The following is a 16819-nucleotide window of genomic DNA, read 5'->3' on the forward strand; positions in this document are numbered from 1 at the left end:
ATATTCAATGTCAATGTGAGAGGAACCTGAGAGACACTATTCAGTTAACTGTTTGATTCTGATGTGTTTGTCAAAGGAGGGTTGAAATCACCAGTGTTCACCTTTTGAAGTGTTTTATGGTACTTTTTTAGTATTCTGCCAATAGTCTTTGTACTTCAAGAAGAGTATGCTTGCAGTCTTTGATAAATTCATTCAATTTAGTATGGCAAGAATATTGTGTTCCATTTTTTTTCCCAAATGTAATCAGGAATTTATCTGAGTAATTTCTTTTTCTATTTTTTTTTCTTTTCTATTTTTGCAATAAAAAGTGCAATTTGGAAAGTTAAGGTTTGCTTAAATGCTTTAATTTTTCCATTAAGAGAATCTACCTTTTGGTGGCTGCTTTGCCCAGAAGGCATGTATACATTCTACTTGTTCCTTGCAGAGGCAGCAGGGAAAGCCTGGCTGGGCTTTGGGGTGGGAGAGGCTGGGCACAGGGCCCTCAGCTGCCTTGCTGCTAGGCTCTTGCAAATCCTGCTTCCTGAGAGAAACAAGTGAATTCAATAACAACCTTCCCAGTAGGCAACTGGCAAGGCAGAAGAAATATAATTTCACTAATGTGAAAGAGATCCTTTTGTGAAACTTTATGTGCCTTTTTTGCTTTGTCTTGATTTTGGCATCAATTACTCCCACCCTCTTAGGAAGCACAAAGGTTTTTGTCAGAGAAAGTTTTCTGTTTTCTGTATGGTCTTATTCTTCTCCCTCGTGTTTTTTTCCTCTGTACACTCATTATTCCACTGTCTGTTAAAGGAGTTTCCGGGGGTGTTACAGCAGGGTAAAGAAAGGTTAGCCAAGATCAGTTTTATACTAACTAATCATGTTTAAAAACAATAAATTGGACATTCTTATGGCAATCTACGTATTTTCACATTTCTGTTCTGTCACATAATTAAAGAAGTTAAGGGGTGTTGGAAAAACTTATAATGAAGTGGGAATTTTATGTTAAGGTATGATGCATGCTGGAAATGTATGTTTTCTACTCCTCCCCAACTTTTTTTTTTGCAGCCAGTACAAGGCTTTGACTATGCCAAGCAACACTTAGGTCAGCAGGGAGCTGAAGATGAGGTTCTCCCTGTAACTCAGGAGACTGTCGTACTTCCACTTCCCGTTAGAGATGCTCCTTCCTCTCAGGAGAGAGAAGCTACTCAGGATGGGAGCACCATCAAAACTGCCAAATCCAATGGAACAAGGAAAAGGTATGGACCAGCAAGTTTCTGCAGAGGAGTGGAATAAGGTTTTACTTCCTGTCTACCCTTAATCGTCATCAGAATAGCTGAAGGTCTTTATTTCTTCTCTCGGTCACCTTAGACAAGGAGAGCAGATTATCCCTTTATCCCAGCTGTTTTGCATGCTTCAAGTCCATTTTCCCTTGACCTGCTCTACTTGAAATTAACTTAGAGTAGATGGTTATCAGCTTTTTATTGCTGAAGAATGATACCGAAAGGAAGAGAGGAAAATAAAATTGTGAGCTAAAGAGCCTACAGACTAGAGGTAACAGTTGTTGTCTAGTTCACTGGCATTACACAGTCCTTGCCTTTTGAAGGGACTTGATAACTTAAAATAGTAGTATCTGCCTAGTGCAGAGAAATCCTATAGAACATCAGATCTTCACAGCTGAGTCACCTCATCTTGTATTTGCCAATGCACAATGGTGTTTGCCTCTCTGGAGTAGTGGAAAAGCGTAGAAAACTTGGCAAAATATTGCGGTATCCATCAGCATCAGGCCACACAGCACAGGGCTGGAGGACCTGGTGCTGCTGACCTTCCCATTAGTTGTAAGATGAGGTTTTCCTTACAAAAAGTGGAAGCAGAAGGATACTAAGCTGGTATCTGGTATGGCAAACGTCTGTGGTTGTATAGTAAACCACCTGGAATATGGAGAGAGCTGTCTGCAAGGAGCACCAATTGAGAAGAGCATGCCAGCTGAGAACTCACCTGGTTCCTGTGACTGCTTCACTGGATTTGGATGTAAACTGTTATTCTGCCCTTTAATGTCAGTGGTGTGTTGATCGTACCATAAATCACTCTAACCATGGCAGTCCATGTGAACCAAACAGCAATTGTTACTTTTGAATTCTTCTGTTCTCTGATGAAATGACAAATGGAAGACGACTGTGACACCAGCTGTGGTTGCTGGTGCTGGACCTTTACAGGTTAAGTAATTACTGAAACTGTTCTGTAAAATGTTTCGAAGCCTCTCTATTGCCTTGTGTAAATACAGACACAAAATGTAAACCAGCACTACTAATTAGTCCTCTAACAAAAGTGATTAATCACTTTGCTCTGTCCTTTGAATGAGCACAGAAAACCTCCTCTCCTTAACCTGCAGAATTTTAAACAAACTTTGTTAAGTAAACTTAATCCAGGAATTCACAGGGAAGTTATTGTCATTATAAAATATGTTGAACCTCGGTGCCTTTCTAAGCAAATAACCAAGATCTAGTCTAACCTGCTTCAGAGTGATGACTTGAGTAAGTGAGAACATACAGAATTTCAGACTTTTTCCATTCCCAGGAGCTGTGTCTGTGGATGGAATATAATACTTGCTGAGGATGAAGAAATATTTCTTGACCTTTATGTGTTTGCTCTTTCATCCAGGCTCCTTTGCAGCCTGGAAAGGTCCATTTAAATCAGACTGCCATGAAATGCCTGGTAACTGATCAGAATAGCTTCTGTGATATTACCTCTGAAGGAAATTTCACAGCTAATAATACAATGGCCACTTAAAAAGAATGAATATTCAGATTAGTGGCAACAGAAATCACCATGCAAGCTGTCTGTGTTCACTTCTCTTCCTTGTTCCCAAGTGGAGCAAATTTTCTTCAGGTGTTGGTCTGTCCCTGGATGAATATTTTTCCTGAAATATATTAGTGGCGACAAGAGAGGTTTATAGGGTAGAAATGCTACTTTTCAAGAAAATTAATTCTCAGTAGAAATTCACAAGAAAATTCTGAGGGTGGGCTGAGCTGGGTTATGTGCGGAGTTCTCCTAAAGCTCTGTAGCTGCAAAGAGCCTGTCTCAAATTTGATATATTTCCACCTAGGCTGCCTTTAAAAGAGAGTCCCTAAGAATTACTTTTTTCATACTTGTCCCTTCCTGTCCTGTCCTTGAGCACAGTAAATGCTCACTGCTTACACCAGATAGGGCACTCAGAACTAGAGGTAAATGAGTGTTTCAAGCTGGCAGTCTAGTGTTGACAATAATTTACAGGGTGGTATTTATAGTTGGTTTGCTTTAATGCCATTTTCTGGACATAAAGCCATTATGACAGCAATAGAACTTGAATTGACTTTTTTTCAGTGTAAATGAAAGTCCTTGTTATTAAGTCAATTTTTCTTTGCATTATCCTGTTGTTGGCTGTGACAACTCAGTGACAGATCAGAGAGGTGCATGAGGACCTCTGTGAGTCATAGAATCATAGAATCAACCAGGTTGGAAGAGACTTCCAAGATCATGCAGTCTAACCTATCACCTAGCCCTATCCAATCAACTAGACCATGGCACTAAGTGCCTCATCCAGTCTTCTTTTGAACATCTCCAATCCTGCATATAGTTTTCCCCATTGTGGCAATTTTCATGTGTAGGAACAATATGACACCTTGTCTAGGTGTGGAGTAATATCTGATTTAATATTTTCTACTTTGGCCTGCTTTTCCCAATTTGTGCATTACGATTTGAGTAATTTGCCCACCCTGAAAGGAAGAGAATTTCTGCTGAAAGCTTGCTCTCAGTGCAGTTCTGATGTTCATTTCTGTTCTTGTTCCTTGTTGGGGCTGAATGCTCAAAGTGGTTCTGCTCTACCCTACCTCCTCACCCTCTGCAGGGACCAGTTTCAGGGAAAGGATACAAAACAGCTCAGTAAAGGAAGCATTTTTCTCAGGAGCTTTAGTAAAAAATGGTACTGACTAAGCCATGTTATGTGGAAAAAAGAATTTTCAATGTGTGTGTATGTGTAAAGTGTGGGAATTTTACATTGTGGCTGACAGAACAGTTGAGCATAAATGCAGGCTAAATAACAAAGGGATTAGTTTAGCTATATATATATATATAAACAAAAGGCTGCTTTATTTTAGCTGCATAAATGACACTGAATTGATAACAGAATTTTTCTGTCCTCTGCAGTACTGTTTCTGTCATTGTGGGGGCTGTGCATGAGAAGTGTTTACTTTTGATGCCACTAAGACGCTCATCAGCCCTGAGCTAATGGAGAAGTTGTTTTCTCCTGCGTTGCTCTGCTCCTGCCTTTACTGTTTTTCTGGGTGCAGTTTATGTTCTGTCTCCTTTTGGTATAAAATCAAACTTGAAAACTCAGTGATGCAAACTGTGCAAATGAAATAACCTTGAAATGAGGTTTATAAAGAAGAACTTACATCCTCCCTTGTTGCTATGGTTACTTGCAGCCGGTCCCCAAGTCAGAATGGTTCCATCCTCAGCAATGGGTCAGGAAAGCCCAGCTCCAGCCGGAGCTCCCTCCAGAAAGTAATGGCACCGCAAAAAGTGGCGAAGGATGAAGGAAGGAAGAGAAACGGTGAGAAGTGGTTCTTGCTGAACCTTCAGCAGTACTTAGGCCGTTTCTGTTTGGAGCTGTTTTGGTTTATGGGGTTTTTTTGTTTTCGCCTTTACCACTCTGTTTCTCACCGTCATCTGAACCAGTATGGTGTTTGCTCTGTGTGGGGCTTTGCAAGTTTTATTTATTTTGCTTTTTTTTTTCCTTTTTCTTTTTTTCTCTTTTGCTTTTTTCTCTTTTCCTTTTTCTTTTCCTTCTTTTTCTTTTTCTTTTTCTTTTTCTTTTTCTTTTTCTTTTTCTTTTTCTTTTTCTTTTTCTTTTTCTTTTTCTTTTTCTTTTTCTTTTTCTTTTTCTTTTTCTTTTTCTTTTTCTTTTTCTTTTTCTTTTTCTTTTTCTTTTTCTTTTTCTTTTTCTTTTTCTTTTTCTTTTTCTTTTCCTTTTCCTTTTCCTTTTCCTTTTTCTTTTTTCTTTTACTTTTTCTTTTTCTTTCTCTTTTTCTCTTTTCCTTTTCCCTTTCATTTTTCTTTTTGTCTTTAAACCCCAATAATAGCAAAGATGTGATGCTACTTAGTAGGTGGACAGGTTGTACAGCTTTTTTTCCTAAGGTATTAGTTTCCATTACTGTTGTTGCTAAGCTGGCCCAGATCTGATGAAGAGATTTAACTGGGTAAAAAAGAATTTGATAAAGTGAGATCTTCAGAGCTTTAACTTCCGATCTCTTACCATCTTTCTCATACCTTTTTGTTGTTATTAACAGTCAGCTTTTCCTGATGCACCTTGGATGTTACACCGTGTTTTTCCAATGTCCTTGGTTGATGGTGGTGACCTTGTGACTTGAGTTATATCAGGAACATCTGATGAGAGATTTTCTTTTGTGTCTCTCTGCTTATTTCTCCTGAGTTATAGTTTTGCTTCCACAGCTGTATTTTCCATAGGAATAGAAATACTGTGGCTGAACCAAGTGATCACTTCCTTTTAAAAGGAGGGAATTGAACTGGATGTGATCACATCAGTTGCTGTCAAGAACATAAGTTCATCATTCTTCTTTTAAAAATGTGTGGATAGAAGGACGCAGATAAAGAGAGAATCTTAATGTAGATCTTTTCTCCTTTCTCCAATAAGTCATCTGAATAACTTTTGTGGAGCATTCTAATGGAAACCCTGGTATCATATCATATTATCTCTTGATGATAATTACGCCTAATGCTTAAGTGCCACACAAAGGCTTTGCTGCTTTAGCAGGAATACAGCATGATGCATAGACAGGTACAAAGCACCAGAGAAGGCCTCTGCTCCATGCAGAAAAATCATACTGAGAATTTGTGTCCTCTGCTCTTTCCATTCATGTACCAGGGAGCATTGCACCTTGTGGGGACTGTATGATTGATGTAAGTGCAGTACTCTGTATTTAAATCAGCTTCACTAAGGTTTATCACACAGAGAACTGCATTTGTTAATTTGTTATGTGTTTGTCACCAGTACTGCTTTCTTCTGACAGACTTGTCACTTCCCTGATCACTCCAGACCTGTAATGATAAGTATTCTGACTGGTCTTTCTCAAAGAGGTCTGTTGGTTTCTTTCTCCTTTCATAGACAGCATAACAATATTTCCATAGTTCAATGTTTCAGGGGTCATAATTATTTTCTCAGCCATTCAAGTGTAGCTCATTTTACGAGACAACAATATTTATGGCTTTCAGAGCTAAAAGCTGTAATTTATACTGTTGGTTTTTTCCTTCTCTACCCAGGAACCCTCTTCAAATACAGTGTCAAGTGATATTTACATGTGTAGGCAAAATAATTGAGTGAAAGTGGTTTTTGGTTTGTTTCATTGGGCTTTAAATCTTTAAAGAAAATTGATAAGAACTTACAGTTATTTGTTAAAGGATTGACTAACACCTAACATCCATTCTTGTGATCTGAACTGCTTAAAGAAACGTATCAATGCACTATAATGGAATACTGATCCTTTATTTCAAATCTTAAAATCATTATAATTTCAGCTTCTGGCCCGTTTAAAAACTACTAGTACAGAGTTTACACAAAATATGAAACAGGCAGGCTGTTTCTGTCTGAGTGTTCTGACTTTGAAGGAACCTGTGCTTGAAACACCTTAGCTGCAGAGCTCTCCTGATAGAGACTTCAACTGCTTTTAGAGGAATTTCTTTCTTTCGCTCAGCTGCTGTGGCCCTACAAAGTTTCCAGGCACAGATATGGAGAGGGATAAATACATTGTTCCCTGGTAAAGAGACAGGGACTGTTTCACTGTGGGCATATCTTTTAGATATGTTTAGGAGAGTTTCCTGAAATGACAATGTCAGAACAACTTCTGAGAAGGAAGATGTTGTCACAGGAGATGAAATGGCCTGCCCCTTACCACAGCTGGTACCATATTTATTCTCATATCTATCTGCAGATATGTTTTTGACTTACATGATCCCAAATATCTATTGAAATTAAAAAATAAAAATCAAAGCACTCATTACTGTTCATTGTGGAGCTCACACTTTGTTCCCGGTGCTATGATTACAAACACTGTTGTCATCTCGTATTTTGTTCTTTTTTTCAGGGTTTTATCTTTATCCAGGGTGATTAGCATCAACAGAATATGTTGGCTGTTCTTCCTTCCAGTTTAAGAAAGAAGCTGCTTTTCTCCTACTTGTTTGTCTGAAGCTGCTGCAGCTCTCTAGCTTGGTTGTAGGCTGACAACTCTGACGCGCATGTCAGCAAAAGCAGCAGCATGTTTTCTTCTTTGAAAAACAGCATCTTAAAACTGGAATGAATCCCTTGATGGTCACATGTTTGATTTGGGGACTCCAAGTTAGAATGGCTCATTAGTTGCCATAGTTACAGACCAATTTTAGATTCTATTTCTTGCTGACATTTAGTTACACAGAAAAATGACAGCACTGGTTGTTACCTCAGTAGATAAACTCTATGTGGCTTATATCAGAATTGACTCCAAACGGAGCGTGTCAGGGCTGAGAGTGTACAATGTGAAACCAGCACAGACTGACAGGCTTGGCTTAAGGACCTAATGGTTTGGAGGATCAGGAGAACCTTCCAATTGAGCCTTATTTCTAAGGAAAATATGAAATATCTTTTTGTATTACAATGTGATAAAACATTGTAATACAATTTTTTTTCCCTTCTGTTTTTCTTGGGAAACAGTGGTATTTATTAGAAAGTTTGCTTTCTAAAAGTTGATGAACTGAAATTCCATTTATTTGAGCACTTAAAAAAAAAAAATCACATATATTAGAGGACTGTAAGATAAATGAATCAGCCAACAGAGATATTGGCAGTTTCCGAGATGGGTTTGTAAGAGAGCGTGGACGGAGCAACAGGATATTAGCACTTTCACCTATTGCTTTATCAGGCCAAACATCATTCAGGGAGAAGCAAAAAGCTGAACTCACAAGAACTATGGCAGCCTACAGTAAATCCTTTCCTTTCACCATCTCCTCACAAAATGAAGCCAGTAAAAGTTCCATAACTTGTTTTTCCAGTCTTTAAAGTGCTTGATCTTGCAGCCTTCCCCTTAGCATCTTCAGGAGGGCATGACTGTTTCTTTGTTTAGAGAAACCCAAAAACTTCACTTGTGCTTCATCAAGAACTGCTAGCAATGACTCCACACCTTTTGGGCTGAGAACTTATGTAGTTGAGCCAAGTTTTGTACTGGAAACTCATCATCACAAAAGGTCACACATCACAGTTAGAGATGCACAAGCAGCATTCCCAAAGAGCCAAACTTCTGTGTGCAAAAAACCTTCCTTTCCTTCTCCTAGGAATCCCAGCTGCAAAACCTATGGTCATCTTCCAAGGATTTGAACTTTGTCTTTAAAAACAGATGTGACAGTTGTTAAGTCAAGGGCATCACTCCTTTTTAAAATACCAGTCTCTAAGACTATCAATTTCTCTGTCCAGGAGGAAGCTGGCATATACATTTCTAATTCTCTTTTCTTTCTGTTCTTTGTGGAGATCTCTGAAAAATGGATGTCTGCAGGGACAAAAAGTACTAGGGAGGAAATCTTGGCTGTGTTACTGGCTTAGCTAAAATCAAAGGGATTTTCGGGTGTAATTCAGCCAGGCTATAATACACTGCCTCCTTTATTCTACAGAAGTGTGGGCCACCAGCTTTCACAGTGTCCAGTGTGGTAGCTCAGCATCTGAGCCAGCTTTTCTGAATTTGAGCAGTTGTCTGTAGTGACTCAAATGAAAATGTAATATGGAACAGCAATTGAATCTAGTAGCAGTCTGCTTCGACAGAGTTAGCTGGAGCATCGGGTGTATCCCAGCAAACATCCAGCAGCCTTCATCTGACCTTTCTGTGCTGGGTGGGGTGAAGTACAAATTAGGGTGGAAAGGTGGGGATCTCAATCTAACTCTTCACCCCTTCACAGTAAAAACTCCTAGGCTTCCTGGAGTAATTTCCTGACATTTGACAAAATCCATTTGCTCAGCTGGAATCTCTGTGCTGGCACCAGTTACTATTGTCCTGGAGCCTCCCACAAGCATAAAACACTGATTTCTGCACACACCCCTCCCCCCCCTAATATTTCTTCAAAATGTTTGCAATTTTTCCATTACCTTTTCTTTTGTTGTTGTTGTCTGTGTTGTTTTAAATATAGAGAGCACTGTGACCCTGCAAGCATCCTGCTAGTGACAGTGACCCCTTTCTTTTTTTCAGATGTAGCCAGTGCCATTTCCTGCTGCTCTCTCCACTTGGTTTCCAAGAAGCAGCCAAAGGGTTGTAGCCTTTTCTGTGAACTGCTGACCCATGTTTCTAAATCTCTTCACACTCCTACAAAAGCAAAAGGTGTCAGTGCTCCAGTCTCTTTTCTTGGAGAGAGTGTGGGAGAAAAACATCCCCTCCAAGCTGTCCATACCACATGAGTTGGGCTGCCCATGTGCTGTGTTCACAGACATGGTAGAATTTACATAGAAAACTGGAAAATACATTTTTGGCCTGCCTTTTTTTTTTTTTTTGAGCCAGACTTTTTGATTGCTTTTTTCATGGCAAGAAAATACCTTATCCTGTGTTGCTAAGGTGCTTGTTGGAGCAGAACTCCAAAGGAACTGAGATCTGCAGGTGGCTGTGCAATTAAGTATTTCTTAATTTATTTCTGCCTTCCCCTCCGGATGAGCTTTATTCTGTCACTTAATTGAGTCTGATAGTAGTTTTCCTCCAAGCAACAGTGCAAAGAGTATGTAGATGTTCATGCCACAAGATCCAGTGGTAGTGTGGATAGTTGTCAGCATCAAAGAAGTCATATTTAGAGTTTTGTGAAAACAGAAGGGTTTTGTGTGAAAACAGAAAATTATTTCTGCAAAGGTTTTTAAAGCTCAGAGAGCACTGCTTTCTTGAAGAGCACTATGTTCACATGCCTTTCCTATCTTCTTTCTATAGTCATCATCCTTGTCAGTTAAATAATTGTTTTTTAATTATTAAACATGCCCAGGATGGTGTTACAGAAGTGCCAACCAAGAAAAGAGTCTGATGGACTCTGTACAAACGTTATGAAATACTTGGTCTCTCTTTGAAAGACTTTGATAAATAGACGAGGCAGATGATGATGTAACCACGGGGAAAAATGTCTTTGCTTCTGCTTGTAAAGACAAGAAATGTTCATAGAAAGTGAATGAAACAAGTAGCTGATAGAAGAGTAGGCATCTCATGTACACAGTTTCATAAAAACTGTCAATGTCAGTTTAGAGATCTCCAGTGACCTCAGGTAACTCCTATTTCAGGATGCCAAGCAAATCAGGGACTGCAACACCTCAGACACCTGGCCTGGCATTTAGCAGACTTTGCATATGAGAAAATAATATCCTAGAGGAATCACGAGCTTCTTCCATTGGTCTGTAAGCTGTCTGCTTCTCTGAAAATATATTTGTGCTTTTCATGAAGGGCTTAGAGTTGTACTGTCGTACTGCTGGGTGTATTTTGGAAAGGAAGGGTGTGCACTCAAGCTTTTCTGTTGTACTGCAGTATCTTGTAGAGAGCTATTTCAGTCCTGAATAAGTTCAGATGCTGTTGTTGTTTTACTTGTATTTACTTTACAGGCTGATAAACTCTTTGAGAAGCATCTGCTTCTTTATTGCTAAGGGTTCTTTTTCATACCTTTCTGGAGAAAGTCAGCTGAGAAACAAAATGATTTAGATGATGTGCAAAAATTCTAATTATATATATATATATATATGCACACACACACATACGTATTCTCGGAACCAAAAATTACTTCCCCATTAGGAATTTACATTCAGGAGCTAGGATTTCTGTTTGAAATACTGATAGAGAGGCTCTTTCCTAAGGAGATAGTGTTTATTTTGCTCTTTGTCAAAATGTAGCTTTATATTATAGGTGTGGTTACAGTGTTTGCATTCCATTCATACAAAATACATCTTTGGAAATTTGTAATGCTTCGTGGAAAGACCTAAGAAAAGGCAGAGCACATCTACCTGGTTGGGAGTGTTTCCAGGTTTTGGCTTTAGGAGTTTTTCCTGATCAATACCATTCTTTTCCTGATGACTTCCCAAACTGGACAAACAGTTACTTCTCAGCAGGACAGCACGTATCTTTGTTTCTACTGTTTTGCTGTAAGGCTGCTTCATCCTCAGGTAACTTAAATTTCCTTATGTTTTTTTACAACTCAATATTTCAGTCCTTTTCTGCCTTCTAACAAACATTTATCTGTGAGAGAGGAGGAAAGGCAAGGTGGAACGAATAGGGACCCTCATATTAAAATCTTAAAATGACAAAAATAAAACTTTCAAAAAATTTTACTATAAATTAGTAAGTAGATAAGGCCAGAATAGTCCACCTGGCTAACAGTTTCCTCATGGTTCAGATCCGCAGCTCCAGAGCCCCTTTCCCTCAGCCAGGGGACTGCTGGCACGAGTGTGTAGCTCCACCTGCTGGCATTGCCAGCTGGAAACAGTGCTGGCTGTGCCCAAACTGGAGCATAGCAGCCCTGCCGCAGCTCTAACCTAGCAAATCCGATATAGTGATTGCTGCAGTGATGTGGAGACAAAGCTTCGATGGTGGTCCTGCTCTTCAAAACACCAGTGCTACACTGATCTTCACTGAAACTGGCTCTCAACATGAGTGAACACTCCAGGACTCCAACCCTCTCTGAGCTCCCTTTGGTTATGAATGCTTGCTGTAAATCTCTCAAAAGGGGAGGATGGGGCTAAGATAAACATTCCCATAGTACTTGCTTATGGTTTGCTGCCAGTGCCAGTAACTGCCCATCACAGACTCATTATTACTCTTTGGTGAAAAGAAGGGCAATAAAAAAAAGCTGCTTTTATATTATAAATGCCAATTAATGAACAAATGCTAATCTAATGTGGAATATACTCCCAGTTTCTAGTCCCATTTGGCTATTATTTTCATGCCAATCTTACTGCAGTAGATGCAGGAGATGTGCTCACCGATGAGAAGGCTGATCCTGAGGGTGCTCTTCGGTGTTAACATACCACATCAGAAGTAGCTGTTTCCTGTGGTTCCTGATTCTCTTTACCCTTTATTTTTCTTTCCTTTAGTGAGTCTGAGCCAGAGGAATTCTGTTTAATTAAGTAAAACTCTTGGTTTCTGATCTTAAAATGAGGTTTGAGGAACGCATCTAGCTAGCCATGCTCTCTGTGGGTGGCTGGAGATTGCTGCTGAGATCTCAGCAAGCACAGTCCTGAGACACCAGAGTAGAAATATATCTGCACATCTTAGTGCTTTCTCCGTGAAGTAGGGTACACATAGGACACTTGGAAAGAATTCTTTTTTGCAGGTTGATGCTTCACTGGGCTTTTTGGGCATATCTACCTTGGGCAGATGCTGAGATAGGCAGTTCAGGAGAAGGGATTCTGCAACTTCTTGGTACTTAGACTGCTGATGATATACTACCCAGACTCACCTAAGTTATGATCATCATGAGAGACCATCTGTGTTGATGAAATTCAGACAACCTTTTTCTCTCTTAGAGACAGCTTTGTCACAAAGGAGATACCTTGTTAGTGTAGTACAGAAGTTTCAGCAGTGAATTACAGACAAGGCACCAGAACATATCTGGTGACTTACATGAGGCCTGAACTGATTCAAGATGCCCTCAGGAAAGAACATCAATGCTTCAGTTTTATGCTTATTATAAAGTAAATGCCTTTGTGTTCAAGAACAGTGTGTGACAGGCAAGTATATCTTCCTTCATCTAATTTTGCTGGTGTGGTGTCCAGGCATCATGGTCCTCAGTGGAAGTTTGGCAGTTAATTTCAGTGAGCCAGGCTTATGATCTGCATGGTCCAGTGAGCATACAAATTCAGAGTGTTTGAACAGCCCCGGGAGGGATGAGAGGATTTCAGACCTACTAAAGACACTGTTGTATTTGGACAGTTCCATGAAGCCAGTGGGACAATATTTAATGACAGTGATTTAACAGATATATTTCTCAAAAGCTCAAGTAGTGTCAACTCCAGTCCACACCAAGTACAGACAAAGGTAATGCGCTCACTCAGTGGGTTCATATTTTATGTTACCAATGTCAAATAATTTTTTATCAAAATCTTTGGCTGTTTGAACTGCTGTGTTTATACAAGTCCATTGTGCAGTGATTAAATATTAAACCAGAGTGTATTTTCAGAGGAAATAAATTTAGAACATACCACTTTGTTCTTTAGCAGAGGATCTCTGCTCCTGTCAGTTAGGATATGGAGCAAACATTCTTCTCTCTAATTGCATAATTATTCAAAAATATTTGCAAGGATGTCTTTGTGGAATTTGTGCTCATGTTTTAGAGTCATTCTTTTATTTCAAAATAAGGATAAAAGACTTAAGATTCAAAAGCTGACAAGGTGATGCAGTTTTACAAACAAAATTTGGAGGAGAAAAGGCCCAAATGTATGAGAGAGTTATCCGTTTATATAGAAATCAAAACCTAAAAATTCTTCATCATACATTCAATTTTAAGGATTTTCAGAAGCCTTCTCTCATTTCTTAAGCAATGCTAATGGTTTAACTTGCAGCTACCTGAGGTACTGCTTTGCAAAGCAGAAAAAAATAACATAAACTTGGACACCATCGGTTTCTTAAGCATCTTTTAACACACACACACACACACACACACACACACACACACACACACTCACACGCACGCACGCGTACAGTGTAATGCTTTCATTTTACCAGATGGCATTTTTTAGCATTAGTAACTTTTGCTGAAATCAGTAGCAAAATTTTTCAGATTTTGAGAATGCCTGTGGCCCTTGCAGTGTAAGACAAAAACTCAGCTGAACTGTGTTAGATCAGGTGTAACTTCTGGTGCCTTGACATGTAGAGATGTGTGTGTCTGTATGCGTGCATGTAATGTCTTTTCCATGTCTTTTTTCATTTGACTTTGTCATTTCACACAATTTTCTGTGTCATTCTTTTTGTCTTTTTTTTTTCCCCATCTTGATAGTGAAGATTGGAAAGCAACATTCTTAAAGGGAGTGCCAAATAATTCTTTGAGTAGATAATGTTATCTGTACTATAAGGGGATTTTTTTCCAATGTCAAAGTCTCCTAGGTCTACTCCTTGAGTGTACTGAAACACATCATTAATCTAAAAGCATGGGCTCACTGAATTTCACCTTGAACATGCAGCAAAAATGTCCGTGTCTTTATGCTGAATAAGTGTGATGTGCTTTAGTGCCCCTAAGTGATGAAGAGGAAGGAGGCATTCTCTTTGATAATGTTGCCAAGTCTGCCGTTGACCCCTTCGACACCTCTTCTGGATCCGTGCAGCTGATCGCCATCAAACCTGTGGCACTGCCTGCTGTTCATGCTGCATCAGATAGGAGCCAGGAGTCTGCTATCATTAATGGAGAGGTAAGAACTGTCTGACAATGTCTACAGCTGTTTCTTTGGCTGCATCCACAGGTGGAAGAGGACTGGTAGGAGCTTTTCACCGTGGTACCGTATAAAGTTCCATTAGCATGGTGGGCTCAGGTCTAAGAATTTAAGATCTGCTCTTTCACAATGCACTGTGAATACATGAAACCTTGGAAAAAAGAAAACTTTCTATGTTCCTACTTCCCCAGCATCCTTCTGTCATAATTATCTTAACAAAATGAGTAATGACAGCAGAGAACAGAATAAGATCTTTGTCTACATGAATTCTGTGGCTGAGCATGGAAATGTGTATAGATCATCTGAGTGCCAGACTGATCTTATTCAGAACAAGAAGCAATGCAGCAGGGCCATGGCTTTACTCTGTCTGCACTCTAGCCTGTTCCTGGAGGGTACATTTGTTTCCTGGGAACAAAGTGGGATAGCACAAGTGTCTGCTTCAGGTGCTTGCCAAAAGCCATGCTTTGGTTCCAAGACTTGCATGATATCTCCCTGGAATTCTTCCCCAGCCATGAGAGACTTGTTGAAGGTTTTGCGTAGTCAGGGGTGATGTCTCTGTGCTTAACAGGGCCCTATAAAAATTTTCATTGGTGAGTTCTCCTCATGGTGCCCAAAAAACAAGCATGTTGTTAGGTCACAACAGTTGGCTAACATCATGAGTGTTTTTCTTCAGTGGGTGTATCTGAGTCACTGTTGTAATGGTACAGAGTTTTTTAGGCTAAAATTATTTAACCATCTGCCAAGCCGTAAAAATGCAGCGACTCTGTTCACTTGCAGCTCCTCACTGCTTACAGATGGCACGGTGTAGTACAAAATTCGTCCTGTAGAATGACAGCTGCAGTGCATCAAACGCACTCTGACAATATCATTTGGAAATAGCCAGCCCAGCACCATCCTTTAACCATCTTTCTGATGTTTAGGTGAACAAGGCTTTAAAGCAGAAGTCCGATATAGAACATTACCGCAACAAGCTGCGTTTGAAAGCCAAGAGGAAGGGGTACTATGATTTCCCACAGGTTGATAACAAGGGACTGACAGACCGAAAAAGGATGTATGAAAAAAATCAGAAAGAACTTGACCACATTTTGGATCCAGATGCAGATGTCTCATCTCCGTTCGCTGAGCCTAAGAACAGGTGAGACATTTTATGTGCAGTTATTCATCTGGGAGGAAAGTTGATGTCCAGGGGTTGTAGAGAATCAAAGGGGCTTTTTTTTTAGTGAGCCAACTCTTTGGTTTATGGTCAACTGGTCCCTTTTACTTTATGAAGAGAATTCATGTAACCCATGATTATTTATGTATCATCTGATAAAACTGCAATGTGGTGGAAAAAAAAAATAGGAAGACAGAAAATTAAGGAAAAGCACTGTTGTAAGTTCTTGCAATCTTCCAAGTAAGGTAAATAGAAAAAGAGGGTTTTTTTGATGATACTGAGAGTGGACTTAAGCCAGGAATTTAGCATCTGAATTAGTTCATTTCCAAAATTCAGTGGTGTTACTATTTTGCCTCTATTTTTATCTGAATATAACTATTGCAGTAGGCATAAGATAACACAACCAGTACGTGATCCATGTGTTTTATCAAGTCCTGCAGGGATGGTGTCTGTGATCTTGTGTGCATACCTGTGTTTGGTGATCTTCCTGTGCCTTTAACAGAGAAACTCAGAATTTGCTTATCTGTGACGTGAAGCTGGCATATTGTGTTACAGTACTAACGTTTGATTAACACTTTGCTGTCTCTTGAGGATGGTACACCAGGAATATTCATCTCCTCATTTTAGAAATGAGGAAGGAGTGTACATGGTGATTCTGCCTTAGTCCACTGTGGATGGGTGGTCCTGCTCTGTTGCTCTGTGAAACACAAATTGGCACACTGACAAGAGCAGATCATACCAGTCCTTCCCCAGAAATGGCAGAGTATGCAGATTCCTCTTCCTTTAGGGACAGTGAAAGTATGAAGGATCTCTCATACCATGAGGGCTTTGTTTTTTACTGTAATCAGGGACCATCAGCAGATGATTCATGGGAGAAAAAGAGATGCTGAAGTCCATTTCCTCTGGAAATAGCTCTCTTACTTAGAGATGAAGTCTTGCATCCCATCTCCTGGGAAGTTCAGACCAAAGTTTTCCTAGGAGTATTTGGTCAGGTACTGGAATAGGCTGCTCAGTGAAGTGTAGAATCATTGTCCCTGGACGTGTTCAACAAACATGTAGACATGGCGGCCTGGGACATGGATAAACGGCCATGGTGGTGTTGGGTTGATGGTTGGACTTGATGATCTTAGAGGTCTTTTCCAACCAAAACCAGTCTATGATTCTATAATTACAATCAAAGCATCAGTGGTGACAGTCTACACACAGTTCAACTTCAGCAATTAACTTGGGGCACAGGGATG

General features: G+C 39.7%; 1 protein-coding gene across 1 annotated transcript in view; it reads left to right on the forward strand.

Annotated features, from left to right (window-relative positions):
- KIAA1549L (KIAA1549 like) overlaps positions 1-16819 on the forward strand; it is a 56173-nt gene that overhangs the window by 22736 nt on the left and 16618 nt on the right. Inside the window, exons 11-14 of the mRNA XM_054390587.1 lie at positions 1045-1235; positions 4440-4567; positions 14226-14404; positions 15346-15560. Coding sequence (XP_054246562.1) covers positions 1045-1235; positions 4440-4567; positions 14226-14404; positions 15346-15560 — 713 coding nt within the window. The remainder of the gene's footprint in view (positions 1-1044; positions 1236-4439; positions 4568-14225; positions 14405-15345; positions 15561-16819) is intronic.

The sequence above is a fragment of the Indicator indicator genome, chromosome 21 (assembly GCF_027791375.1).
Source record: "Indicator indicator isolate 239-I01 chromosome 21, UM_Iind_1.1, whole genome shotgun sequence".
In the NCBI taxonomy this organism is placed as follows: domain Eukaryota; kingdom Metazoa; phylum Chordata; class Aves; order Piciformes; family Indicatoridae; genus Indicator; species Indicator indicator.